Source organism: Cololabis saira, chromosome 14 (assembly GCF_033807715.1).
Source record: "Cololabis saira isolate AMF1-May2022 chromosome 14, fColSai1.1, whole genome shotgun sequence".
NCBI lineage: Eukaryota > Metazoa > Chordata > Actinopteri > Beloniformes > Belonidae > Cololabis > Cololabis saira.
In genome coordinates, this window is record NC_084600.1 from 11,915,481 (window position 1) to 11,943,090 (window position 27,610).

The 27,610-nt window shown below is 40.7% G+C and overlaps 1 protein-coding gene across 1 annotated transcript; it reads left to right on the plus strand.

Annotated features, from left to right (window-relative positions):
- Nucleotides 1-1,168: 1,168 nt before the first annotated feature.
- LOC133460249 (actin-binding protein WASF3-like) lies at nt 1,169-25,390 on the plus strand. The gene is made up of 9 exons (XM_061740840.1): nt 1,169-1,390; nt 5,547-5,741; nt 17,417-17,551; nt 17,656-17,809; nt 17,899-18,016; nt 18,118-18,299; nt 23,484-23,696; nt 23,803-24,092; nt 24,883-25,390. Exons 2-9 carry the CDS (start codon nt 5,609-5,611, stop codon nt 25,038-25,040), a joined length of 1,383 nt encoding a protein of 460 aa, XP_061596824.1. The 5' UTR covers nt 1,169-1,390; nt 5,547-5,608; the 3' UTR covers nt 25,041-25,390.
- Nucleotides 25,391-27,610: the final 2,220 nt, after the last annotated feature.

The window sequence follows — 27,610 nt, forward strand, 5'->3', positions numbered from 1 at the left end:
ATTATAAATAAATATAAACATACCAGGAATTTTGGCATGGATTGGTCTCTTTTGCTATCTGTTTTGGTTTGTGTGGCCATCTGACTGACAGACATGACCATGCTATCATGTGTCGTTATACCTTATCAGTTAAATGTGCTTGATGGTTAATACTGTATTGCGATATTAAATTATTTACACACTGCTGTGTACAATAAGACACGTGAAAGTAAAAAATGTAGAGTACACTTCCTTTAAAATAAAAAAAACAATGCAACATTTGGGCTGCATGAGTATTTCAAGTTAGCAATTCACTCATGTGGTTACTTGTTTTTGATGAAGAAAAAAGACGGTGTATATGTTGCGTTCTCTTTTCATTTATGCTTCCTTTTTAAGATCCACAGTGGCTGTCCGTACACAAACTTGGAGAGTTAACTTTGAATCCATCTAACTGCATAATACACTGTGTTAAACAATGCCTCAATCAATTATTATGTAATTAATGTCAGTACTGTTTCATAGTATGCTGCTTATGAAGATTAAAGCCCCCGAATCTGGGTTACACCACTACCCCCCCCCCCCCCCCCCCCCCCCCCAATCCAGACTGTGCCATCTGTGAGAAAATGAACCATATATAGTGGTGGGGGAGTGAGTGGATGTATAGCTTTCAAATCAAACTGTGAGCGTCTCATTTCATCATGAATCCAGGTTGGTCCTACCGAGATGATAACTGGTCAGCTGAGACTGCATGTTGCTGTTTACGCAATGTGGAGGCCCTGCAACAAGAAGAGAGAGGAAACAAGAAAAGCTGTAAAAAATGGGTATAAATGTGCCAGTGAAAAGTAATTCTTTGGTCGGTGGTCCATTTAGCTGTTTCCTTCAGGAACTAAAGATCAATGTGTTTAGAGAAAGCCCTGGGTCTTTACAGGCAGCAATGAAAGAATCAGGCTTCTTTAAGTTCAGTGTGAATTTGGTTTGTTAATAGGTTGTCATGTTAAAGTCATAGAAGGTAGCCAATGATTTGTGCTCTATTAAAAATAATACATCCTGAAATAAAACAGGGAATGTCAAACAACCAGCTTAAGCGACTCTGATTGGACGGCGGCAGTAAATCTTCAGGCTAAATCCCCTCCTAGCTCAGGGTGTGATTTAAACTGGGGATTTGTTCAAAGTGAATTGCGCTCTGCAGAGATGACTGTATATGAGGAACACATTGTAGCCTGAGGCAGGCAATGAGGTACGTTCTTTAAGGTGGATGAAACAGCTTGACATCAACTTGGAAACGTCTTTCTTTACGTGCTGACGTGAAGAAAAGAGAGGCATATGTAAAACCAACAATCCAGTCTATGGTTGGAGCAAGGGAACGTCTCTCCCAGGAGACACAGCTGTGTGACCGTCCACTGGAGCCCTGGTAGGCTTTATTGTTGTTTACCAGTAATGGTATTGCTTTCTTATGTTATATACTCAAACTCTATAAAGAAGATACTGCCAGGACTGAGCAGACGTCTGAAGAACTGTGATTGAAGCTAATGTAGAGAGCTTGTCTGTGTCTGTGGATTGTGCAGTTAACTGTAGCACTGGGGGGAGATTCAAATGAAAATAAATAAATAAATGAATAGTGCAGAATTTTTTTTTTCAGATATTGACCATACAAAATATTCTACCCATAAAAGGTAGCAAACCAAAGACAGGAAAAAAAAGAAATTGTATAATGATTATAAGCAACACAGTATGTCTCCTGGAAGTGTTCACCAGTTTCTATGCAGGTTAGCTGAAGTAAAGAAGCTGACCAAAAATGTTTTTTATTAAGCAGCACATTTAATTGTGAATCTAATTGTTGTTAGTTTGTGAAGTGAAGTATTCCCTCTCGTCTTTTTAAAGAGGTTTTTTCTTCACTTGGTTGTTTTATTCTCTTCTTGATTCTTGCCTGTTTTAGCTCAGAGTGTTTTCCAGCTCCTTTTAAACATGCTATTGCAGCCACTAATCAAAAAGCCAAATCTGGACCCCTCCGTTCTTTCTAACTTCAGGCCCATCTCTAAACTGCCCTTTCTGTCTAAAGTGTTGGAGAAAGTAATTTTTATTCAGTTAAACTCATTTTTAGAAAAGAATGATATTTATGAGAAGTTTCAGTCTGGTTTTAAAACTCGTCATAGCACTGAAACTGCTCTTTTAAGAGTGTTCAACGATCTGGTTTTAACTGTTGATTCTGGTTGTGCTGCTATTCTGGTGACCTTAGATTTGACCGCTGCCTTTGATACCGTTGATCATAGGACCTTGTTGTCACGCTTGGAGAACTCTGTGGGTATCAAAGTGGGTATCTGTGGGTATCTCTCATTCTGTCCACTTGGGTGATTTCTCCTCCAGTGTGCACTGGCTTCCTGTTCATTACAGAATTGATTTTAAGATTCTGCTGCTTGTTTTTAAATCACTGAATGGCTTGGCTCCCCAATACCTTATTGAACTTCTCCACTCTCACACACCAGCCAGAGCACTCAGGTCGTCAAGTCATTTGCTTTTAGACGTCCCGAAATCCAGGCTCAAAACTAGAGGTGACCGAGCTTTTGCGGTGGCCGGCCCTAAGCTGTGGAATAGTTTGCCACTAAATGTTAGATCTGCTCAGACCCTAGTGGTTTTTAAGTCTTCTTTGAAAACTTATTTATTTTCTTTGGCTTTTAGTGTGTGACAAATTAGTTCCCCCCATCTGTGTGAAGTGATTGTGCACTTTATGTGTCTGTTCTTTGTCGTCTATTCTCTATTTTCTATTTTTATTACTATTTTATTGATCATTTTAGTATGTTAGTGATTTTATTGTTTCTACACTGTGTACTGTGTTTTTCTTTTGGTATGGTTTTATTTTCTTGTATGCTGTACATCACTTTGGTCGACCTCGGTCGTTTTTAAATGTGCTTTATAAATAAAATTGACATTGACATTGACATTGACAAGTATATGAATTTGAAACAATACAATGAGATACCCTGCAGTCGTTTAAGTTTCCAAGTCCCTTGAAGGAGCTCTGAGCAAGGGGTTCAATTACTTTTTCGAAGCAAAGGATTACATCTGATTAGGAATTGTTGGAAAGCGTCAATGTTAAATTAAAAAGAAAAATTAATACATTTAGTGACATAAAAGGATGCACACATGAGTGGTTGGAAACATCACTGTCTAACATTGAAAGGAACAAGGACTCCCACCTTGAATCTCCCTTATGTAATACAGTTTATAAAACTGTTTTTAATCTGCCTATGACTACCTGTAGTTAACTTCTCATAAAGTTTTTAACACGGGTATAAAGTTTTTTAGTACAATCACGTGAAACAGTTAATAATTGCTGCAAAGGGTAGGAGAATCGTGCAAACAACTGGTAACATTTAAAACAGAAAATCAAATGCAACTTCGGCTGCTCAATGTTAAGAAAAGGTGCAATAAACCATACCATATGTGAAAAGTGCAATGAATATGACTTGCAATATATAAACAAATACTTTATTAACTGGAGTAAATGTGTTTATGCTTAGCAGCTAACTTCTTAGTCCAAAATACCCTCACCCTCTCTCCCTTCTGTCATTACAATACTCGTAAAACTCTCCATGTAAGGTCGCATCTAAATTGGCATCGCGGGCAATGGGGTTTCATTGGATTTCAAATAATGATAATTGAAACACAATATTGCTATTTAGAGTGATGGATGATATTTTCAAAATAATAGACAACCATTTATGATGATAATTTCTATATTTTCCAATACTAATACTGCGCATGTTGATTTTTTAATACAATTTTAAATATATTATTGAAATATTATGCAGCCAATTAGACTTCCAGAAAACATTTGATCTGAAATCTGATTCTTTAACATATTGAACACATTTGTATCAATGACAGAGAGAGGGCAGTAAAGAACAGAGCATGATCCAAAAACATACCACATCATGTTTCAAACATGGTGGAGGCTGCATTATTGTGGGGGCCTGTATGGCTGACAAAGGAGTATGCTCATTGGTGTAGTGATGGAAATTTAGCCTTGGCCATCTGATTAACTAAACCTACTGCTGGGCTAAGCCTTGGCCTGGGAACACAGTACTGATACTTTGTTCCTAAAAGATTAGCTCTGCTGTTACAATGACCTGTTTACCAGAATTGTAAGGATTAGTCATCATTTGTGGTGTTAAAATCATTGTGCATCCTTTGTTCTATGTCATTTCCTGCATCAAAATGCATGATGTATGTTCTGATCCACTTGCATGCGACTGCTTAATTAAATCTACTGAAATCTGTCAAGTCTCTCAAGTCTTATTCTTGGTAACATAGATGCATTCAGTTTTAGTCCAAATAGTCACCTAGTGGTTTAAACGTATTATGCAGAGGTGTTAATACATTTTTTCTACAACAGGTGTTTGAAATGACTAATGGTAGAAGTAGCAAGATGGATTCTGAGGTTTACAGAGCTACATATTTGCTTACATTCAGGCAAATACTACAAAACTGATAGGACAGAGCTTCACAGTGCAAATGGCCTGAACAATCCACAAAAGCAAATCAAGACTTTCTGAATGTAAATAAATTGAATAATCTTCAATGGCCAAGGCAGTCACCCGATCTTGACCCAACAAAGCAGCTTTTCAAGAATTGAAGACAAAGCTGAAGGCAGAAGGAGCCACAGACAAGCAGCAACTGACTGTAGCCTGTAGCCACCTCCCGGGAAAAAGCCCAGAGACTGTTCTTGTCCATGGTCTCCAGACTTCAGGCAGTCCCTGACTGCAAAAGATATAATAATCATTATATAATAATATATATATATATATAAAATAATCAAGTATTAAAAATATTATTATCATATTTACAATCATGATTTCCAATCATACTTTTGAGTTGTTGAATAGTAGGTTACTTTGCTCAAAATAGCTGCAACTCCAAAATGCTAATGTTTTTGTGAAACCTTTTAAATCAAAGGTGAATACTTTGATTCTTTTATATCAAGTCCATTGTGGAGGTTTATCAGACTATCGGTAAATCAAGTGTTAGGACTTGATAGCAGGACTCACGTACAGGACACTGAGGCGGCAGGAGTTCCAAACAAAAGTATTTTATTAAACAAAAAACGTTGCATAGGCAAGAATCCAAAGCAAACACAAAAAAGTCCTTCACTTGAAAAACAAAGAATACTCTACTTAAAAACCAGCAGGGAGAGAACCAAAAATGGATAGATAGATAGATAGATAGATAGATAGATAGATAGATAGATAGATAGATAGATAGATAGATAGATAGATAGATAGATAGATAGATAGATAGATAGATAGATAGATAGATAGATAGATAGATAGTACCTGTATCTATATATATATATATATATATATATATATATATATATATATATATATATATATATATATATATATATATATATATATACATATATATACATATATATATGTGAGCGTATATATAAGACATGTCATAGAGACACACTTGCATTGTTATGCATCTGTCATTATTTAGGGCTTGGATCACTTTTTAGTAAAATTATTCATTAACAAGCTGATTATTCTGGTCTCTTTTTACAGCATCTGCCAGCTGCATGCTCCGTCTCGCCGCAGGTGCATTTGTCGAGATGTGAGAAAGGGTCATGCCTCTGGTCAAGAGAAATATTGAGCCCCGGCATCTGTGCCGCAGTACCGTGCCCGGTGGGATTGGCAGTGAGCTGGAATGTGTAACAAACAACACCCTGTCCTCCATCATCCGTCAACTCAGCAGTCTGAGTAAGATCACAGTTGCTCAAATGAAATGTTGTGATGCTTCTTTAGCCTGAAACTATTAGGGGGGGGGGGGCGTTACTGTACAGAAGAAATGTGTGTGTAATCTACATTCTCACCTGGGGCTGATTTGGACAAGTATTTTTGCGTTTGGACTTAGGGTGGAAACCCATAAACCCTCCCTGAGGTGCTCCGGCACCAGCCTTTTAATCATTCCCAAAGTTAGAACCATAACTCACGGTGAGGCATCATTTCACTACTACAGCCCACGTCTGTGGAACAGCCTGCCGGAGACCTCAGGCCCGCAGAGACTGTTGATGCTTTTAAAAGCTCAAGACTCACCTTTTTAATTTGGCTTTTAGCTGATTCCGTTTAGCCTTTCTTGTATAACCTCGTTTTAACTGGCTGTTCTTGCTGTTTTAATCCAAGTTTTATGGTTTTAAGTTTTTCTTGTGTTTTTTTTAGCAGGTTTTGCTTTCTAGACCTACTTTTAGGATTTTATGTTGTACTTTTAAACTCTTTTAGCATGTATTTTGACTTCATAGCCTATCTTCTCCTGCTTTCTTGTAGCTGTTATCTCCAGTGTTTCCTCATGGGAAGCCTCCATGCTGGGAGTGACTCTGGCCTGCAGGGGGTCGTTCTGGCCTGGATGGTGGTGGAGCTCTGCACCACGGCTTTACCGCTGTGGTGTGGACTCCTCTATCCGTCCGGGCCGGCATGGTCTCTGTGGGCCCCCCCCGTGGTTGCGGGTTATGAGACCTCTTGGCGTGGATGATACCTGATACCGTTTTCTCACCTGGATCCTCAGTGTTCAGCCATATATCCTAGTGTGAACTGTATGTGCTTGCATCTGTGTGTGTGTGTGTGTGTGTGTGTGTGTGGGGAGCATTATTAGGTTTATGAAAAGCGCTTTGTGTTGCTTTTTTTGTTTGCATGAAAAGCGCTATACTAATAAAGATTGATTTGATTTAATATCATTACTAAAATCTATGAAGGGCAATGATTGTTAAATTTCTAAAAGAAAATATTAAGAAAAATCATGACACATATGACAAAATGTATGGAGAAATGGTCGAGAGTAACTGCTTGTATGTGAAGTCACAGGTGTTTTCAGACATATCCTCACATTAAAGCGACACTACGTAACTTTTCCACCTTAATATAATATTTCCAGAGTCATTGTGATGGAACATCAACTTCCAACAGGTTTAATGAACCTCTGTCATGATCTGAGGGGTCTGTATCGCCTTCACTGGCACTATGTAACTTTGAGGAGCATGGTAGGAACACTGCCACACTAAAAAACTACAAATCTTTACGGCTTTGACTGCTTTACGGCATACGTCACTTCCCCCTCCTTCCCGATTCATAGTCGAGACGAAAATGGGCGGGGCTTGGAGCGCAGCTCCGCAGAAGCTGGTAACCCGTTGCTGCGTTGTGGCTGCAGCAGCTCCACACAACAGACGTGGGGAAAAGATCGCTAATGGTTTAACTTTTCACCGGTTTCCTGCTCGGAGGCAGAACCACGCAGGCCAAGTATCTGATATAACAAAGTAAAAGAGTGAAAGAGTCGTCGGCTCGCTTGGATCGCGGCTGTAACGACCAAACACCTTACACACAGTAAAGCCTGAATTATGGTTCTGCGTTAAATCGACGCAGACCTACGGCGTAAGGTACGTGGTGACGTGCAACGTACGGTGCGTGTCGCCGCGTACCCCACGCCGTAGGCTCTGCGTCGATTTAACGCAGAACCATAAATCAGCCTTAAACCACAAACACTCACACAGACCGGGTCGGATCAAAACACGGGTTTTATTCCCCACTTCGCCAGCTAAACGCAGTTGCTGGCCAGCTCTCTGCGGTGCAATTAACCCCAATCTTCAGATAAAACTAGTTTGTTGAGGAAAAAATATTAACTCTTATTTGTAGCTGCAGAGGAAAAAAATAATCTCACGAGGAAAACAAAAATATTGCTCACGCCTCGGAGCCTCTTCAACATAATATAGCAGTCAAAAAAAAAGAAAAGAGAAGTAAGAGGGATACAAAACATGTACTGTATGTTGTACTATTATACTAATTTATTGAAACACATGGCGAGTCAAACATTTACCAAAGCAGCTGCCAAACACTCCTAAACAAGGTAGCCGGAGACGTGGGTTGTGCAGAACTGCGGCAGTAATACCTTATAAAGAGTGGCACTCCGACGAGGAGCTTCATTCTTTAGTAGGGATTTCATATGGATCCAGACCATTAATAATCATTATTTTCTCCATATACCGCTCCCTGGCTTCCTTGTTTAAAGGGGACCTATTATGAAAAACACGTTTTTTCTTGTTTTAACATATATAAAGTGCTCCCTTCAGCCAGTCGGACGGCGCCGCGGCGGAGCGGATCCGGGTTAAATCATCCAAGTTCCCGGGTGGTTTGGGAGCTGGGTCCTTGGGGGTCCGTCCCAGGTCGGACCAGCTTCACCCTCCGAGATTTTCAGCCAGATCTGTCGGTTTGATCCCCGGTAACGGGCGATGCGCCGCAGATGCGCTCCGGAGCCGATCTGTGCGCCGGGCGTGGAGCTGCGGCGCCCGTCGCGCAGCATCCGCCGGGCAGATCCGGCTGAAATTCCGCTGGTCGGTCCCCGGGAGTCCCAGCTACCAGTCCAGGCGGGTTTCTGCGGTCCCGGCCGGTCGGAACCGGTCAGATTTCCCGGTTAAAGCCGCGGTGATGCGCGATGCGCCCCGGAGCCATGCTGGGCGCCCGGCGTGGCTCCGGGGCCAGCGTTCAGCATCCGCCGGGCAGATCCGGCTGAAATAGTGCATAAATGTTATTTATAGGCTATACAACTCATATTTTATTTTTTTAACAATAAAGTTGCCATTTGTGAAAATTCAGTGTTGATTTATTTACAGGCTCGGGCTGCTCTGGCGGAGCGAGGTTTATTCTCCTCCCCTGCTGCACGTCATTCAGGGAGCCAATCAGCACAGAGCCTCATTATCATCCCCCCCCCTTCCCTTAGAATGGAGCACAGAAAAAGGGGTTAGAAGCGGTAAAACTAGAGACATGGCCCACAGGCTGGATTTATGATTTATGTAGAAAAAACAAGCTTAAGATTGTTTTTAAGACATTCAAGGCCTGTTTAAAATATACATTAAATGCCATAATAGGTCTCCTTTAAGGTATCCCGGTAAATTCCAGTTCCTTTCCAGCAGTTTAACATCTTTTTTTTTGCGTTCCGTCTGTTCACTTGGTGAAACAGAAAAGCGTCCCATCTTCTCTCATCAAAACAAATGCACGCGACGGGACAGGAGTTTTCCGGCAGTACGCGCTGGTGCTCATGGGAAACATAGTGTTCTTTCTGGTAAAACACTACCGCTAAAGATGCCGCCAAACTCAGAAAAGCTGAAAGCTACGTTGTGCTGCTTTAAGATCTAAGCAGGAAAATAAGATGTAGTGGCAAAACTATTCCTTCAGCAACAGTGAATCTGGATTTTCATCACTAGCAAATAATTAATCATCAGTGTTGTTCTTTAACCAAATACAGATTAGGGTCAGTTTAAAGTAACCAGTCAGCCTAACATGAATGTTTTTTATATGTGGGACGAAACCGGAGTGCCCGGAGAAAACCCATGGAATTTCTTTTTGCAAATTTTAAGTACCTTAAAATGGCTTGGATAATTCAAATTTCAAGCTGGTACGTGACGCTTTTATACCTGGTAGGACTAAGGGATTTTTATCCTCTGTTCTTCTAGTCTTCTGGGGCCTCATGTACAAAGTGCGTGGATTTCAACGTGAATCCATGCGTGGGATTCTTGCGTGCGCAAAAAAAATCCAGATTCTCAAAACTGTGCGTACGCCCAAAACCGTTGGGATTAGCGGGTTCCATCGTTGTGCTCCTACCTTTTTATGTTCATGTGGTTGATTTGTGAGATTGTTGCAGTTCCACTCGTGTGTAACTTATTTGGTGATGTGGGGACTGTCGTGTCGTGTCCTTCACGTGGTTGTGAACTTATTGACGTCACATCTCCTCATATTCTGGGCTTGTGTCGCCAACGGACAAAACCTCAGAAAAGTGCGTACGCCAGACATGATTCGTGCGTGAAAAACCGCAACTTTCCACGTTCAAATCACTTTTAGAACATCCGACCGTGAGCATAGAAAGTGGCGTACGCAGGTTTTTTGTGCGCTGCACGTTTTGTACTGGTCTCCGCTCTTACATGTGGTTCTAGACATTTCTCTTGTAAAAGAGAATGTATCCCAGCTGCTGTCGAGTGTCACAGACGTCTGACCCAGTTGTTTCAAAAACTGTGGAGTCGTTGAACGTGAGCCAGCGATCTGTTGTCTCGTCTGGACCGTCTTCTGGATGGATGCCATCACAGATATAATGTCCTCTCTCAGTGTTCCCCATGTGGTTGATGGTGCTGACCAGACTGTAGCAGCCTCCACCCAGCTTTGACGGCACCACCACGTCCCGCTGTAGCTGTACAGGATCATCCACCTTCTCCAGAGTATAATACGGAGTCAGGCGGAAACGTTTCAGGTGTAAGGTCAGGACTTTTGGCAAGGTTGCAAAAGCTGGAGTGATGCCTGACACGTTCCCTCCACATGTACAATTGTATTCCACCGTTTCTTCTTTGAGATAATTTTCCAACATCTCTTCAATGGACCCTCCAGGAATCAGGTCCAGAGACAGGTTGGTAAATTCCTCCTTCCGTACTGACTGGAATCCACACTTTTTGCAAGTCCTGGTGTTCTCCATACTAAATGCCAGTTGGTCTTCTACTGGACACTTGTAGTTTTTTCTGAAAATAGCTGCCTTCTCTTTAAGTTGAGGCGACAGACTCTGAATTTTCGTCAGGAGTACGGTCAGGAACTCATGGGCGTCATGCTCTGAATTTTCACGGAACTTGGGGGATTCCTCGCTAATAATATCCTTCAAAGATTTGAGGAGGCTGCTCTTGGTGTTGGAGTCTGTTGAGGTGTGGAAATCTTTGATGTAAGTCAGTAGACTCAGGATTTGAGCAGACGGGACAGACTCCCAGATGTGCTTCATGCTGCTGATGCAGCTGATGAAACCTTCTAAAGAGAGGAGACTCTGCAGGGTGGAGTTCATGTAGCAGGTGTTCCCAATATTTGGAAATCCAAAGGGGTCGGTGGGGTTCCTGTCTACATTAATTACCTTATTGTGTCTTTTTATCATGTTATTTTTCAGTTCTTTGAAAAAATTGTCGTTTTTAAAGTTGAAATATTCTTCAATATTAAGAACTGACTCCAAAACATCTTCTACATTTCCTGTAGATAATTTGTTTTGTTCATTTAATAAGCGTCTTTGAGATCTTTTAAGAGCGCTATATAAATCAAATTGATTGTTATTATTATTATTATTATTATTATTATTATTTGATTGTTTTCTCTTGAACCAGGTGAAAGGACACCATCTTGGTCTATTCTTGGCCTTTGTTTCCTGGGTTCTTGTGGTGGTGTGTGGAGCTGGTTGCTCAGGTTTTGGCTTCTTAATGTAGCCAAAGAAGCGTTTTGTCCAGCCCTCCTTTTCTTTTTTCTTTTCGTTTTCTGCATGCTTTACTGGGATATCAGAGCAGTCTGGGACCCTTAGGTGAAGGTTGGTGTTCTCACCTGTCACCACTTGTTTCTTTTTACGAGAAAATAACTTTCCAAACATTTTTGCGGCTTAGAGGTTTAAATGTTGAATTAATAAAATTAGGACAGAATGCTGGTTCCTGTTCAGAATCTGAGTAGAAGTGACTGACTTGGGTGTGGCTGAAGTCTTATATAGCAGAGTATGGGCATTCCGGAATGTCTTCCCCTGTGATGTCACCGGCATGTTTACTTAGGTCACCTTGCATCATCAGTGACACGTTTGGAACACCAGTTTCTTTGATCTTGAATTAAGTAAAAGTTGTGTGACCGATTGTAAAAAAAAAAACCTGAAATTTACGGTAAAATACTGGAAGCTGTGGTTGCCAGAATTTCACCATAAAAAATATGGTAACAATGTATATGACATTACAGTATGCTTTTCAGGCAACCATACATTTCATATTTGAGAACTGTTTTATTTACAGTAAATTACTATGAAAAAAAAATATATTGTAAACCTGTTTACAGTTATTTGCTTTAAAAACAACAGTTATCTAAACTTGTTTACAGTTAACTATTTTAAAAACAACAGATATACTGCAAACCTAATTACTGTCTATCTCAGTGATAAACAGTACAACTGTATGATATATTATATTTTAGTGCAAGGTTCAACTTTACAGTAAAATACTGGCAGCTGTGGTTGCCAGAATTTCACCGTTAAAAAATACGAAACAATGTATATGACATTACGGTATGCTTTTCAGGCAACCATACGTTTCATAGTTGAGAACTGTTCTGTTTACGATAAATTACTATGAAAAACAGACATATTGTAAACCTGTTCATGGTAATTTGCTTTAAAAATAACAGCTAATATAATATACACAGTCTCGCCAGTCTGCCCAGTCCCCTGACGGCCCCCGGAACTTTGGCCGTGGGTTGGCCTGGGCCCTCCTCCAGGCCCCCTCCACCTGCCCTGGGTGATATGTCCATGTAGGGGACATCTGGGATCTGTCCCTTGAGGGGGGGGTACTGTCAGGGTTTGACACTTCCCCTCCAGTCTTTCAGTTTCTGTTTTGCCCCGCCTGTGTCCCATCTGCCCTGATTGTCTGCACCTGTGTCTCGTCGTGTCTCGTTATCCCCTGAGTATATCTGGTCTTGTCATTCCCTTGTTCCCTGTCGGTCCGTACTGTGCTTCCCTCCATGTGCTCCAGTTTTTTTTATCCCTGTTCCTGTTAGTTTTTATCCTGCCAAGCAGCGCTTTTGTTTTTTTTCCTCCTTTTGTGGAATAAATCCTTGTTTTTTTTGAGAACTCCTGCCTCCGGCCTCCCTCTCTCTCCTGTATCTGCATCCTCACCACACCAGCCTGACAAAGGCCTGACAGTAGTAGTATTGTTATTGTTATTATTATTAATATTTAATAATAATCATTTTATTACCTTACAGAACAATTAAGAATTTATTTTAAAAGTAAAAGGAATTAAAATAAATAAAAAATACAATAAAAACGTTGCTTAACCAGATAGATTGTCGCAACCTGCACTCTGCTTCCCCAGTCACTCATTCATTCATTGACTGCCATGCCCACTCTTCACTGCCATCAGGACTGATCACACACACCTGCTATCCACCTGCACACACCTGCTGCATTATTCTGCCACTATTTAGTCCCCTGTCCACTCGCTCTCTTTGCCAGATTGGTCTTAGCCATCTCAATGCGAGACTCTCCAGCGTTCTCCGTTCTGACTTCCCAATGCCGACCCTGCCTGTTTTTGGACTGTGCCTTGTCTCCTGTTCCCCGGTACCCGACCTGGTCTTCCGAACCTGACACTGATTATTTCCTGCTTCTGGTCCTATATTCCTGCCTGCTCTTTGCCTCTGTTGTGGTAGATAAAGTGAACCAGATAAGCTTACCTCCCCATCGGGCTCCAATGTGGGGAGGGATGAGGAGGACTTCCACCCTCCGTCCTCCTCCCTGCTGAAACCATGGAATGGGAGGGCGTTTCGGAGGCGTTCCAACCAGACAAGCTACCGCTGTGTGCTCCGTGTGTTGCATTTGGGTTCTCTGACCGGGCCGTTACATAGATAGCACGGTCAAAGTGAATAAACCAGTTTGAACTGGTGAGTTTGAAGTTCAGATTTGAATGATGGAAGAGAGTCTATGTCCTGAAGCTCAGATGGCACTAAATTCCACAGCCGGAGCAACTGAAGGCTCTGCTCCCCATGGTGGTGCAGGATGACCTAAGAGTACAGGAGGGAGTGGCAATGTGGAGCAAATAGGATGGATAAGGAGAGGCAAATTATGGATGTATTTGAAAGTGAGAAGCAGTATCTTGAAATTAATTCTGGGATGAAAGCAGTCGGTTAATGTTTCGGAGTACTAAGATCTAGGAGGATAAGAATGGTGAGAAGACTGGAGTTCGCTCCCATTGAAAGGTCATTGGTCATTTTCAAACAAGCTTTTTCTGTGCTGCGAGTGGGCAGAAACCAAACTGGAATTGTTTGTATATGTTGTTATAACTAAGGTGTTTTTGCAGCTAAGAGGCAACAACCCTTTAAAGAATTTTAGAGCTGAAAGAGATATTAGACATTGGACAAAGTTTGTTTAGGTTGGATGGATCCGCACCAGGTTTTTTTATAAAGGAAGTGACAGTGGCTTGAATGCTGATGGAACATGAGGGAAGAGTGAATAGTGGCAGTAATGCCAGAAGCCATCCATCCATCCATCCATTATCTATACCCGTATAATCCTTTCCAGGGTCACAGGGGTCTGCTGGAGCCTATAGCCTGATTTAAGGTTTTGCGTTAAACCAACGGAGAGCCGTTGCCGTGACGCCGTTGTGAACCCTTCGGACTTCTCCGTCACTCCATTTCTCCGCGGTGCAATAAACCCCCCCAGAGCGCTAGTTGATACTTTGTTTAGCTTCCGGCTTTTCCGGTCACAGTGAATCAAAGAGATAAGGACAACTATTGTGCAAGAAAAAAAACCAACCCAAACAAAAAAATAAATGCAGTATTTTCTGGACTATTAGCCGCGCCTGCATATAAGCTGCATCCGCTCTATTAAAAAAAAAAGATATGCAAGCCGCAGATATTTATGTTGTTAGATTAGATATTTACTACATGTACAGAACAATTTTGAACTGTAAATGATGTACATGTTTGTACCTAAATAGATCCTTTCCTAACAGTGTCTTTTAACACAGCAGCAACTTTGCTGATTAAAACGGGACAGAACCAAGAGAAAATAACTGGTATTTATTTATCTATTTATTTGTTTGAAATCTGCTTCTACCTACTTCTATCTGCTAAAGAAGAAGTAGCGTATTCTTCTTTGCATTTATTTTGTCTTAGTTTTGATTCTAATTCCGGTTAGAGCGCCCCGAAAAATCCACAGAATAGCTGCACCTTTGTATAAGCTGCATGGTTCAAAACCTATGAAAAAAGTAGCAGCTTATAGTCCAGAAAATACTGTAAATCAAACACACGAAGAAACGAGTGCTGAAAGTTCACTACTGCTTTACGAACCGGAACCGGAAATGCGTTGCTACCAAGCGAACCAATCACAGCCCTCCTGGTCTGCGTTGGGTCTGCGTCACCTCGATGCGTAGTTACATTTTTTTGGGAGGTGCAGGTCAGGCTACAGCGTAGGCTACGGAGAGACTCCCGCGTAGCTGCGTACCCTACGGTGTACACTATGCGTTGATTTAACGCAGAACCATAATTCAGCCTTATCCCAGATAATTTTCAGGCGAGAGGCAGGGGTACACCCTGGACAGAAGCCAGTGAAGAGAGAAAGTCTTTGACAAAAATTGTAGGGAAATGATCAAGTAGGCAGATGGAAGGTTTGGATTTCTGAAACAGCTTGGATATATCAGTTGTGAAAAGGAGAGTAAAGCTTGAGAATAGGTGGGTGGTGCACTAAGATGAAGGTCGGGGGGAGTGGCAGCTCCTTCAGTGAATGTTGGAGATTTTTGACGCAAAGAAGGAAAAAAGGGAATTGCGGAAGTCTGTTAAATAGAGGGGGAGGGAGCAGGTCCAGAGGTCTTGTAATGATGTTGAGCAGACAAAAAAGAGATTTAGAATTTCCTTCACTGGTGCACATTAAACCAGAATGTGGATTTTGCTGAAACAATAGAGGCTTTATATAACAGAATATGGTTATTTTACATATCCTTGTGAATGGTGAGTCCAGTTTTCTTGGCAAGGCATTCAAGCTGGCACCCTTTAGCTTTGAGTTGGCACATGGTGGGAGTGAATCATGGAGCAGCAAGGTTGTTGAGGTTGTTGTTATAGTGAGTTTCCTGAAAGACATGTGATGGGGAGAGTGGATTTTGGAGAGAGACACACCTATTTTGCAAGATATTAATTAATGGACAGAGAAGGGAATGAAATGGGCTTTTCAGTTGGTAGAAGTAACAACAGAGAAGCAAACCAAGTTCAGAATATGACCTTTTTGACCTCATTAATGTATTGTTGTAGTTCGAAATGACGTAGACAGGATCCAAAGTCTTTGGTAAAGGTATTATTGCCATCATATGAATAATGAAGTCACCAAGTATTTTTTTTTTACCCATTTTATCACCCAGTGCTCCTACCTAAGACAGTCCTGGGCATTGCTCCCCTCTGCCAACCCCAGGAGGGCCCTGCACTGAGCTCAGGTCTCCTTATCCTGAGGAGCGTGGAGGCCGCTTCTTTTCACCAGACAGGGTGGGGTTTCTCCGGCCGGACGTAGCCCGTGGAAGGATCACGTTCTTCCTTGCCTTTATTGTCCTGCAGCTCTAACATCAATCTGATGGACTGTTATAGGCAGTACTGGAGTTGAGGGGGGATGAGGGGGGACGGCATCTCCCCTGAAATAAAAATGGTCAAAATCTTCCCCCCTGTAAAACTGCCATCCCCCCTTTCCATCCCTTATGTCATTTCATCAATGAATGTGGTTTTACTGCTATTTCAACATTTAGAGTCATCAGCAGAAAAATAACACCAGAAAAATTTGACAATTTTCACCTGTTTCAAGTAAATTTTCACTTGAAATAAGTAGGAAAATCTGCCAGTGGGACAATATTTATCTTCTCATTACAAGCAAAAAAATCGTGTTCCACTGGCAGATTTTTCTACTTATTTCAAGTGAAAATCTACTTGAAACAGGTGAAAATTGTTGTTTTTTTCCAGTGATGAGTCTTGTTTTAAGTGTAATGAGATTTTTTTTACTAAAATGAGACATTTTAACTAGAAATAAGACAAATATTCTTGTTAAGATTTTGAGTTTTTGCAGTGATCCATTTTACTTATCCTGTGAAGGACAGAGTCATATTGATAAGTTCAGAAAACTGTTTTTTATTGTTGTGTTTTGATGTATTTGATGTAAGCCCAGTGGATATTTAAAGCTTACAGAAGGCTGCATTTAACTGCTGCTATGTCATTCCTGCAGTATTTCTGCAGGTGTTTTGGTCACTGCTATTATTTGTAATATATTATATTATTTGTAATCAGCACAAATTATCTGTCCCCATATGATAAAATCCACCATCCCCCCTTATTTTTTTTTTACAACTCGAGTACTGGTTATAGGTCTTGAATGGCTTGAATATTTAGTTTAGTGTAATATCTGTGGAAGGGAAGGCACATAAAATGTGCTGCTTTAAAATATGTGAGACGGAAAAGAAAAAAAAAACATGCAGAGGGGGCAAATTTTCTCTTGGACATCTGGTCCATGAACTCTCTGATCTGTGCATGTGTGTGAGCAACTGAGTGTGTGTGTGTGTGTGTGTATTTGTATGTGAGGGGATTTAGTGATGTAACAGAGGCTTAGAGCTTACCGTAAAGCTACAACTGCTAGATAAGACGGAGAGTAGGTGGGCGGAGACACAAACACCGGCACGCTTAATGATGGCTTTCACATTAAGTGGATCTCAGCTCTCATAATGTTGTGACGTGTAAGGAACAAACACTTAATGCTAAAGTAAAACCCAGAGCACTAAATGTACTGTACGTAGCTTTTAACGCCAGAAGTAGGTGCTTTTAAGGATAAAAAAAATATGTTTTTCATTAAGAGATTGTCTTTCCAATGTTTCTTCTGCTTGCAGGTAAACATGCAGAAAATGTTTTTGGGGAACTTTTCAATGAGGCAAACACCTTTTACGTGCGTGCAAACGGTCTGCAGGATCGCATAGACCGCTTGGCAGTCAAAGTAACCCAGCTTGACTCCAGTGTTGAGGAGGGTTAGTTTACTGGAAAACCAGCTGTTCATTGAATTGTCTATTCTGATGCTTATTCTTGCATACTTAGATAAAAAACTTAAATCTTCTAACTTGCTGTTTCTCAGTCTCTCTTCGGGACATAAACATGAGGAAGGCATTCAGGAGCTCTGCTGCACAGGACCAGCAGGTCTTATTAAAAAGCAGTACCCCCAACTGTGTGGATGACATGTTTACCCGCTGTGACAAGCCTCCCCCTCTCAGCACCCTCACCGGTTACAGGTGACCTAGCCATTTTAAGCCAAACAGTCAGTTTACAATTGAAATTATTTTGTGATGTCACAATGTTTTTATTTATGTTATAAAAACAGAGAGGATTCCATCGACGCTATGAAATTCTACTCTGACCCGTCATACTTTTTTGATTTGTGGAAAGAGAAGATGCTTCAAGACACAGAGGACAAGAGGAAAGAAAGGCGGAGGCAAAGGGTGAGAACTCAACCTGCTCAGTGCTCTCTACGCCTTTATGTTTGCAAGTTTTTCTCATCCAGTCCTTCTTCATCCTCACCCTTACCGTGCACCCTCTTCAGGAACAGAAGCGATTTGTGGAATGCAGCACGCTTCAACGTGAAGTCAAAAAGGTCAGAAAGGCTCGAAACCGAAGACAAGAGTGGAACATGATGGCTTTGGATAAAGAGCTTCGTCCAGATCACAGACCTCCACAGACTCTTCTGCGAGGATCTTCAGAAGGGTCACTCTCTCCAGATTGCAGGTTAGGTCTACCTCCAATTTACTTACCGTATTTTCTGGACTATAAGCCGCTACTTTTTTCATAGGTTTTGAACCATGCGGCTTATACAAAGGTGCGGCTATTCTGTGGAATTTTCTTCGCTTTAACCGGAATTAGAATCAAAACTAAGACAAAATAAATGCAAAGAAGAATACGCTACTTCTTTTTTAGCAGATAGAAGTAGGTAGAAGCAGATTTCAAACGGATAAATAAATAGCGGTTATTTTCTCTTGGCTCTGTCCCGTTTTAATCAGCAAAGTTGCTGCCGTGTTAAAAGACACTGTTAGGAAAGGATCATTTACAGTTCAAAATCCTTCTGTACATGTAGTAAATATCTAATCTAACAACATAAATGCTTGCATATATATATATATATATATATATATATATATATATATATATATATATATATATATATGTATATATATATATATATATATATATATATATATATATATATATATATATATATATATATACATATATATATAGGCTTGCATGTATGTTTTTTTAACTAGGGTGTGATGCGGCTTGTATGCAGGTGCGGCTTGTATATCTTTGTTTTTATTCTTTTTTTTTAAAATAGAGTGGATGCGGTTTATAGTCCAGAAAATACGGTACTTATTTATAGTTTTTTTTTTTTTAACAAAAAAAGGTAGGAATGCAGAAATATGTTGTTCATTCTTTTTTGCAATTGTTGCTTCTTCTGGATCGTATATAAAGCCAAAGTGGAGTAAAGCTTCTAATGTACTTACAATAAAAGTATGGAAATTAAAAATCAAATATCAACATGCTTGGGTAGCACTGTTGAATTAATAAGTGCACTTCCTCTCTCTCCTTCCAACCTCATCTCCAAACACTGAACATCTGCCAACTAATTCCATTGATTGGCAACAGGTCAGTGACATAATTGAATATAAAGAGTATATAAAACAGGAAGAGGTTAATAAAAGTAAATACAAGAAGTGAATTTGTCTGCTGAAAGACTGTTCACAAATTGTGAAACAATTTTATAATAACCCTTGGTGTAGAATTGTGAAGACTTTGAGTATCTCGTCATCTACAGTACAGAACATCATCAAAAGTAAGAGCGTGTGATATTTCTGCAAGAGACAAGGCAAAAAACCTTGGTGTAATTTTGGACTCTAACTTTAAAATGGAGAAAACAAATTAATGCAGTTGTAAAATCTAGTTTCTTCCAGTTTGATTTGATTTTTTTTATTATTTTATTTGGATCCCCATTAGCTGATGTAGTTTACATCAACTACTCTTCCTGGGGTCCGATCAATAAAACAATAAAAACAATATGATGAAAATAAAAATACAGTTCAGAAATACACTAACAAACATCACAAAAAGATTTACATAGACAACATACAGTCTATAAAAGTACTAGCTATTAGCAAATCAGCAAATTTAGCAAATCATTTAGCAAGATAATAGCAGCAAAGCATAGTCTTAACATCCAATCAGATATAGTCCATGTGATTTTGGGGGGATCATCACACATATACAGTGTCAAAAAACACACACTCAAATACAGCAAGACAAACCGTAAATAAATCATTTATTTTACACTACCTTTTGTGAGCTATGTGTTTCTTCACTTGTTTTTTTAAACTGACCTTGCTCTGGGTTTTAGAAATGTAACCCAGAAGAGAATTCCATTCAGCAATAGCTCTGTAGAGTACTGTTTGTTGTTTGAAATTTGTTTTTGCTTTTGGAACACAGTATTTACCACTAACTGCATGTCTGGTGGGATATGAGTGTGTGTCAGCACTGAGTGTAAGTTGTTCATATAGACAATCAGGGATTTTCAGATGATAAATGTCTCTCACAAAGGAGATTAGGGATGATTTTAACCTTGCATCTACTTTCCGCCAGCCAAGTTGAACATGCATGTCAGTTGAGGCTTTTGTCCGAGGTTAAACCCTTTTTATCTTTCGAAAACTTTGAGAAAGTTCTACACGCGGCACGCCTTTGTTATCCCGCCTAGACTACTGCAGTGCACTGTGTGCAGGCGTTAGCTGTTCCTCCCTGTCCCGTCTGCAGCTCCTCCTCACCAGAACGCCAAGGCGGGACCATATTACACCTGAGCTTGCAGCTCTTCATTGGCTCCCCGTCCGTTATAGAGGGTCTGCGTTGACGTTACTTCCCCACTGGACCAGACCCCTTACTCACACTGAGTGGCAAAAACAGCTGCAACTAGTGGAGAAGACGGGATAACAGACGATTATCGTCTTAAATTAAAGGCAGCTGGACTTGACAGTGACCCGTACAGTTACCCCAAGAACCAGTGGTCCATGGACATTAATATTTGGCCACGAATCCAGTTTCCCGATATTTATATGTACTTAATTTCTATGCCGGGGAAATACACGAAGCAAAGCTTGAAGGCTTACAAAAGTCTTGACGCTTGGTCCTACTTCAAGGCAGGATTTGTTGCAGAAATTAAAGTGATGAGGACACCGAACTTTATGATTTGACCGTTTAACGTTAGCTACCCAAAAATCCAACATTACCTGATACAAAATGGGAACCGCAAATCCACGTTTCGGTGGCTGGAATCCAGTTGTTTCTGTGAATTGCAGCGACCCATTTCTCTCTCTTAAGATTATTTTTTGGCAGTCTGTAAAACGATAACTCAGATTTCTTGCTAAATCTATGAGTACAGTTCTTTCCCATTTTAGATGTTTTCGAGTTGCTCAAACTGAAAGTTTACGCTGCCACTCAGTCTTTCTGCCACTCAGTCTTTCTGACACTCAGTGGGCGTAACCTGCTATGAAGTTGAATCTGTGACGTCATGCGCATTCCCTCTATAGCAGGGATATTCAACTGGCGGCCCGCGGGCCACTTGCGGCCCGCCAGGAGCTTTTATGTTGCCCCTGGTCATATTTCAAAAAAGGGGGGTAAAGTAGTGTTGTCCCGATCGATCGGCCGTCCCATCGATCGGCTGTCACTTCCAGTCGGCAAGCGAAACCAACATGGTTTACATATCGCATTTTGTTAATTAATAAAAGTTTAAGATGCTTGGTAGCCTTTTCAGTTGGTTAATGATTCATTGGACAGTGTTTGTACATGTTAATCTCTGATGTTTTTTCCTACTTCGAATTTTTTGCCAGTGTTGAACAGTGATAATGTCACATTATTTGTTATTAAAGGTATTGTGACATGAAAAACAAATTTTTCTTGATTTTTTGTGTTTTGTTGGGTGTCTTGACATCAATTACGCCCAAAAAACAACAAACTTTTAACATTCAGTGTATTGTGTGCTTTCTGGGATTTTCCGCATAACTGTGCAAAAACGGCGCATCAGGTTTGGTGGCGGATCGTTACGTAACGATCCGCTAAATCACCGCCCCCTCCACCCAGCTCCCTGCCTCCTCTCCTCTCCAGCGCACCATAAAGGCTGATTTATGGTTCTGCGTTACACCGACGCAGAGCCTACGGCGTACGGTTACGCGGCGACGCGCACCGTACGCTGAACCCTACGGCGTAGGCTCTGCGTCGATTTAACGCGGAACCATAAATCAGGCTTAACACGGAGCTGTTTAGAGCCTCTTTTGTTCTCGTCACCGGAGGAAAACTGCTAAGAAGACCCGCGGCCACTGACTGGACTTAAGATAAGGGGACACTGCTGCTTGCATGCCTTTATTTTTATGATTGTTTGCTGTGGTTCGCCCTGCTGCTTTTCCGTGCATGCTTCGCCTGTCGCTCCCGGCTTAACTCTCCGACGCCGCTGTGAGCGTATGGCTGGGTTGGAGGAGGTTTGGAGGAGGAGCGGGGCAATGATTGACAGGAAAGGGGGAAAAGGAAGCGTTTTTCACGGCGCAAAAAAACACTGTCATAAAAAGCCAGGAATGGAGTACTAGAGTGAAGTTTTTCTTGTTACACTCTTTTAGACACATTTGAGGGATGTTGGCCAAGACTTTTAATAGTGTTAAAAGCATGTTAAAAATGATGTCACAATACCTTTAACCTCCGTAGTATAGAGGACTTCATTACATCACTACATCATTAGGCTTCTAGGATTGGCCGGAAATGTTTTTCATTTGAATCTCTAAATGAGGACTTTGCATTTCAGATGAACTTCTAAGCCTCCTATAATTTCATGCGATTGTTTTGTTTTGCTGATATAATGCACAGATGTGTCATAAATAAAGGAGCTTATGGTTAATATTTTGGTTGCTTATTTATAACATCAAACTGGCTACTATGGACTGAAATGCTTGTGCTCAATGCTTAATATAATATTAAAATAAGGAAATCTTGGTGGAAAGTGGTGCTTTGTCATTATGACGTGTTTTATTAAAAGTAGGTCAATATCAACTTCATTAAGTTTGCACAATGCATGGTTTCAAAATGAACTTTCATTTAAAATAATATTTCTTTATCTGAATATTATATTTAACATTCACAATGACTAAATCTAGAGACATGTAATACATAATTCATATGTAAACTAGACAGATATATTCTCCTGCTCATTCCTGTGCACAAATGTATTATATATACATAAATCTTCGTCTCTGAGTGCAAAATACATTTTGAAAACCCTCAAATGTTCCGCCTGCGTGCACAAAGCGGTCATGACTTTCTGTCCCTGCTATCGGCGGTAAACAGCTTTTGACTCCCGGCCCAATTGTCCGCCGATGTGCATCACACATCAGCAACGATGACATTGGCTCACAGAGCCACCCTGGACATCATGGGAGAGCCGATTAAACATTTAGGTGTACTCAAAGGTCAGATTTTGCAAAGCCCTGTCATGACACTCAGCATGCCAACATTTTTTTGTCCTTGTTGTATAAAGCTTCTGGTAGGTTTAGTATCAGTAACAGTAACTATACCATCCTGCTCTGCCCAGCTGGCCTCCGTCAGGAGTGCACTCCCCCCTCCCCACCTCTATGATCCTGGTCCAGGTTTCTTCCCTCCTAAAGGGGAGTTTTCCTTGCCACTGTTTGGCTTAAGGTTTTTCTCCCACTAGGGGAGTTTTTACCTGCCATTGTTTGTTATGTTTATGTAATAATTGCTCGGGGTCATGTTCTGGTCTCTGGAAAGATCCTAGAGACAACTTCTGCTGTAATAGACGCTACATTAATAAAATTGAATTGAATATGTAGTGGAATCTGCACTAAATCCCTCCGTGTCTCATTGTTTCTCCAGGCCCGACCTCCTGGACTACCCAGTGCCTGCCCAGGCTGCTTGCAGCTACGCCAAGTCCCATGATTATGTCTCCAGAAATGCAAACCCCTCGCCACCTGTGGAACATGAATATCACAGCATTGACGTCAACTACAACAGAGCAACCTACCCCACTGCAGATCCTCGCGCGGCAAACCGCCTCAACGGTTCAGTGCGTCTGCCAGCAGATTACAAGTACGCTTGTTATCATTATTTTACCATATTATCTGAGAAAGAGACGGATATAATATGATTTTTCAGGGGTTGCCACCTCATGTAATTCCTTTTTGTTCTCAAACAGCCCAGGCACCCCACTTCCTGTCCCTGGCCCGGCCATCCCATCAGCCCAGACGGCCTTTGGTTTTCCTCTGGGTGCAGGGCCATGCTCAGCACATGTTGGCTCAGGCTACCCACTCCCACCAGTCCCTCATCCAGGGCCTGGCATGGTCCCTCCTCCCCCAGGCCCCCCACCTCCTCCTCTCCCTTCTCAGGCTGCATCCTCTTACCTGGCAGGACGCGCTGACGGAAACGGACCAGGCACTAAATCTGTGAGAGATCCAAGAAGTGACTTGCTGTCTGCCATCCGCATGGGTGAGTTTTAAATAAAGATATTTACTACTCTGTGCAGGACCATATGCAGAGGTGTCAAAAGTCAGGTAGAAGTATAGATACTAGAGTTTAAAAATACTGCTGAAGAAGTTGAAGTATCAACTCAAGTTTTTTACTCAAGTAAAAGTATAAAAGTACTGGTTTCAAAACTACTTAAAGTATAAAAGTAAAATTAATGTAAGGGGGAAAAAAGCCATTAAGGACAAAAGCCATTGAAAATGAATGCATCTTAGTATAATGCAAATATATTAAAGAACCATATATGTGTACTATTGAGCATTAACATGTGTTTCAGAGAGCAGGAGATAGTTGCCTATAATTATTGTAATGGTGCAAAAAGTCAAACTTCAGAGGCATGTTATCATTTATCCTAACCTTTATTGGAATGTACATCCAAGTTTAGTTGCAGGAATCTGAGGGAACGGATGTAAGATCAAAACTGGACAAGAACATCTGAAACAACCACAACCAAATTCACTCTATCCGGATGGAACAATTTAACTGGATAGTTTTTTTTTAAGCCAAAATGAAATAGAGTAACGAGGCTGTTTTTAAAATGTAAGGAGTAAAAAGTACAGATAATTGCGTGAATATGTAAGGAGTAAAAGTAAAAAGTCGTCTGAAAAATAATTACTCCAGTGAAGTATAGATAACCAAAATTTCTACTTAAGTAAGGTAACAAAGTATTTGTACTTCGTTACTTGACACCTCTGACCATATGTGAGACAGGGGTACAGTATTTCACCAAATGTCATGTGTAAACCCTTACCAGGCATCCAGCTGAAGAAAGTTCAGGAGCAGCAGGAACAGCAGAGCAAACGGGAGCCAGTCGGCAATGACGTAGCCACCATCCTTTCCAGACGCATTGCAGTGGAATACAGTGACTCCGAAGACGACTCTGAGCTCGACGAAAATGAGTGGTCAGACTGACGAGGTGTAGCACCTGGAAGACCATTTTCTTCAAGGGTCTATCTAAACATGCAAAATTATTGGGAATCAGTCTGTTTCTGTAATTCGAGATTACATGTCAACAGAGGCAGCTAAGATGTATATGCATTCTATGGTCATTTCCCATATCACTTACTGCTTAACAACCTGGTCGCAGGCTAGCACCACTACTCTAAAACCATTACAGTCTTTGTATAAACGAACACTCAAAATCCTTGATAAGAAATAAGTACATTTTTGTATCATTGTCCAATACTAAAAAAATATAACTTGTTGAGTTGGGAAAATATGATTAAATATGTAGATGTTTGTCTTATGCACAAGATTATATACGGCCTGACTTCTCTTCCACTCAGACACTTTGTCAACATTAGAACTGTCGATCGGTTCACAAGAGGTGCAGCAAGAAGGGATTGTATTATTCCACTCAGAAAAAGTGCTTTCAGTCAGTCTGCATTCTCTGTTAAAGCTGCACTAGAATGGAACTCCATCCCTGCAACTATCAGAGAACTGGACACATATAGTTTATTTAGAGCTCATTTAAAGAAATGGTTGATTAATACTCAGCTCTGTCAGCACTAAAACTTAATTGCACCTTTCTGTACTTTTCTGTACTTTCTGTACCTTTCTGTACTTTTTCTGTATTCTTACATCTGTCCAGGGACTACAGATGAAAAATAGCCTCTTGGCTAACTCTGGTACATTTACAGCAATGTTTTATTGATGTGCATTGTCCCTGTCAAATAAACCAATAAATAAATAAAATAAATCCAACACACTCCACAATCCTATGTCCTCTTGAGCCACAACTGCACCGAATACTATTCACTCTGCATTGCCACAAAAATATTTAATGTGGAAATGTTGCAATTGCACACTTTTCATCTATGTTCAGGTGACCATTTGTATCTATTGCATATATTAAAAGCAGAATATGAATCAAATGATGTGCTGGGTTTTCATCCATTATTATTCTGCCCATATTAAATCTCTCTGACAGCATAAACAGACCATACCTATATGCAGTACCAGCTATTTTTTGACATAAAACATTCAGACATATGAGTGTAGTAAAAACACTGGTATGAATTATGTATACACTGATTAACTGGGTTCCAAGTAGCTTCTTCAGTTTCAGGATCGTTGCATCATGAATACCGGTTCACTGTCACTGCAGTCTGAAGTACTTGAACACTGCAGAAACCTGTGCTTTTCCTGTCATGACAAGTCAAATTATAAAACATATTATGGCGTATTTTAAATTACTATTAGTATTAGATAGATAGATATACTTTATTTATCCCAAGCTGAGAAATTGTAGTGATATAAAAAGGCAGTGGCATAAAGGAGATCCAGCGTTTTTATTTTCTTTGGTGGGGCAGTCCATGTACTGTTGAAAGTTTATTTAAAGTTTTGTCCAGTGAAGCATGATTAAAATCACCCGTAATAATAACCCTGAATGTGCCCGGGTGTCCAGTCAGTAGTTTAGCGGCGTGGGGGCTGATGACAGGCTGCACCAGCTGACGGCTGGACTAGGCTTGCCACCCGTCCCTTGAAATACGGAATTGTTACGTAATTGGGAATTAAAAGTTGCGTTCCGTATTGAACCAATACAGACACATATTATGCTCTTATTTATTGATGTCGCAATAAAAAGGTGAAGGTCGGAAGATTTGAATATATTGCAAAACTTCATTCGTAGTAAATTCAACTACAGGTGAAACTAATATATTATTTCCCACTACATTCAAAGTGAGATATTGCAAGCCTTTATGTGTTATAATTTTGGTGATTATGGCTCACAGTTTATGAAAACCCCAAATAAAAAAATCTCTATATTATGAAATCAATAAACAATTCAATCATCAAAATTATAACAAATAAAGGTTTAACACATCTTGCTTTGCATGTAATGAGACTATGTAATATATTAGTTTCACCTTTTAAGTTGAATTATTGAAATAAATTAACTTTTACACCATATTCAAATTTTCCGACCGTCACCTGTAGCTATATTCTACATCTTGGCTGATGTGGACATACGTAGCATAGGAGGCTATTTCAGTTGCTAGTATGGTTGGCTGTCTGTACAGTCATGCAAGTTCAATGCTATTAATTTTTTCTTTTTAAACTTTAAATCAAAGCATTTTGTTTTTTCAAAACAAATTTTGGGGTCGTCACTTTTTTTGGCTCCTGCGCTGCTGAAATCGGGGCGTCCCTTATTTCTATTTCTGAAAGGTGGCAACCCTAAGCTGGACGTCAACTCATTCCCACAGCCAGCAGTTAATGTCTGGGCTGCAGAGACGTTCCTTCACATGAACATGTCCGGGGTTGCACCACCTCTCACTTACATAAAGTGCAGGTCCACCACCCTTTTTCTTCATGAGTCTCTGTCCCCCGTGTAGCTGGGACCTCAAAGCTGCTGTCTGGGATGTGCACCCATGTTCCACTGAAGCCATGTGCTCCAGTCCCGGTCTTCCCTCCGGGCTTCAGCAGCCCTGCCAGCTCGGCCTTTTACTCCCCAAACACCTCGCTGGGACCGCTGGTTTGTG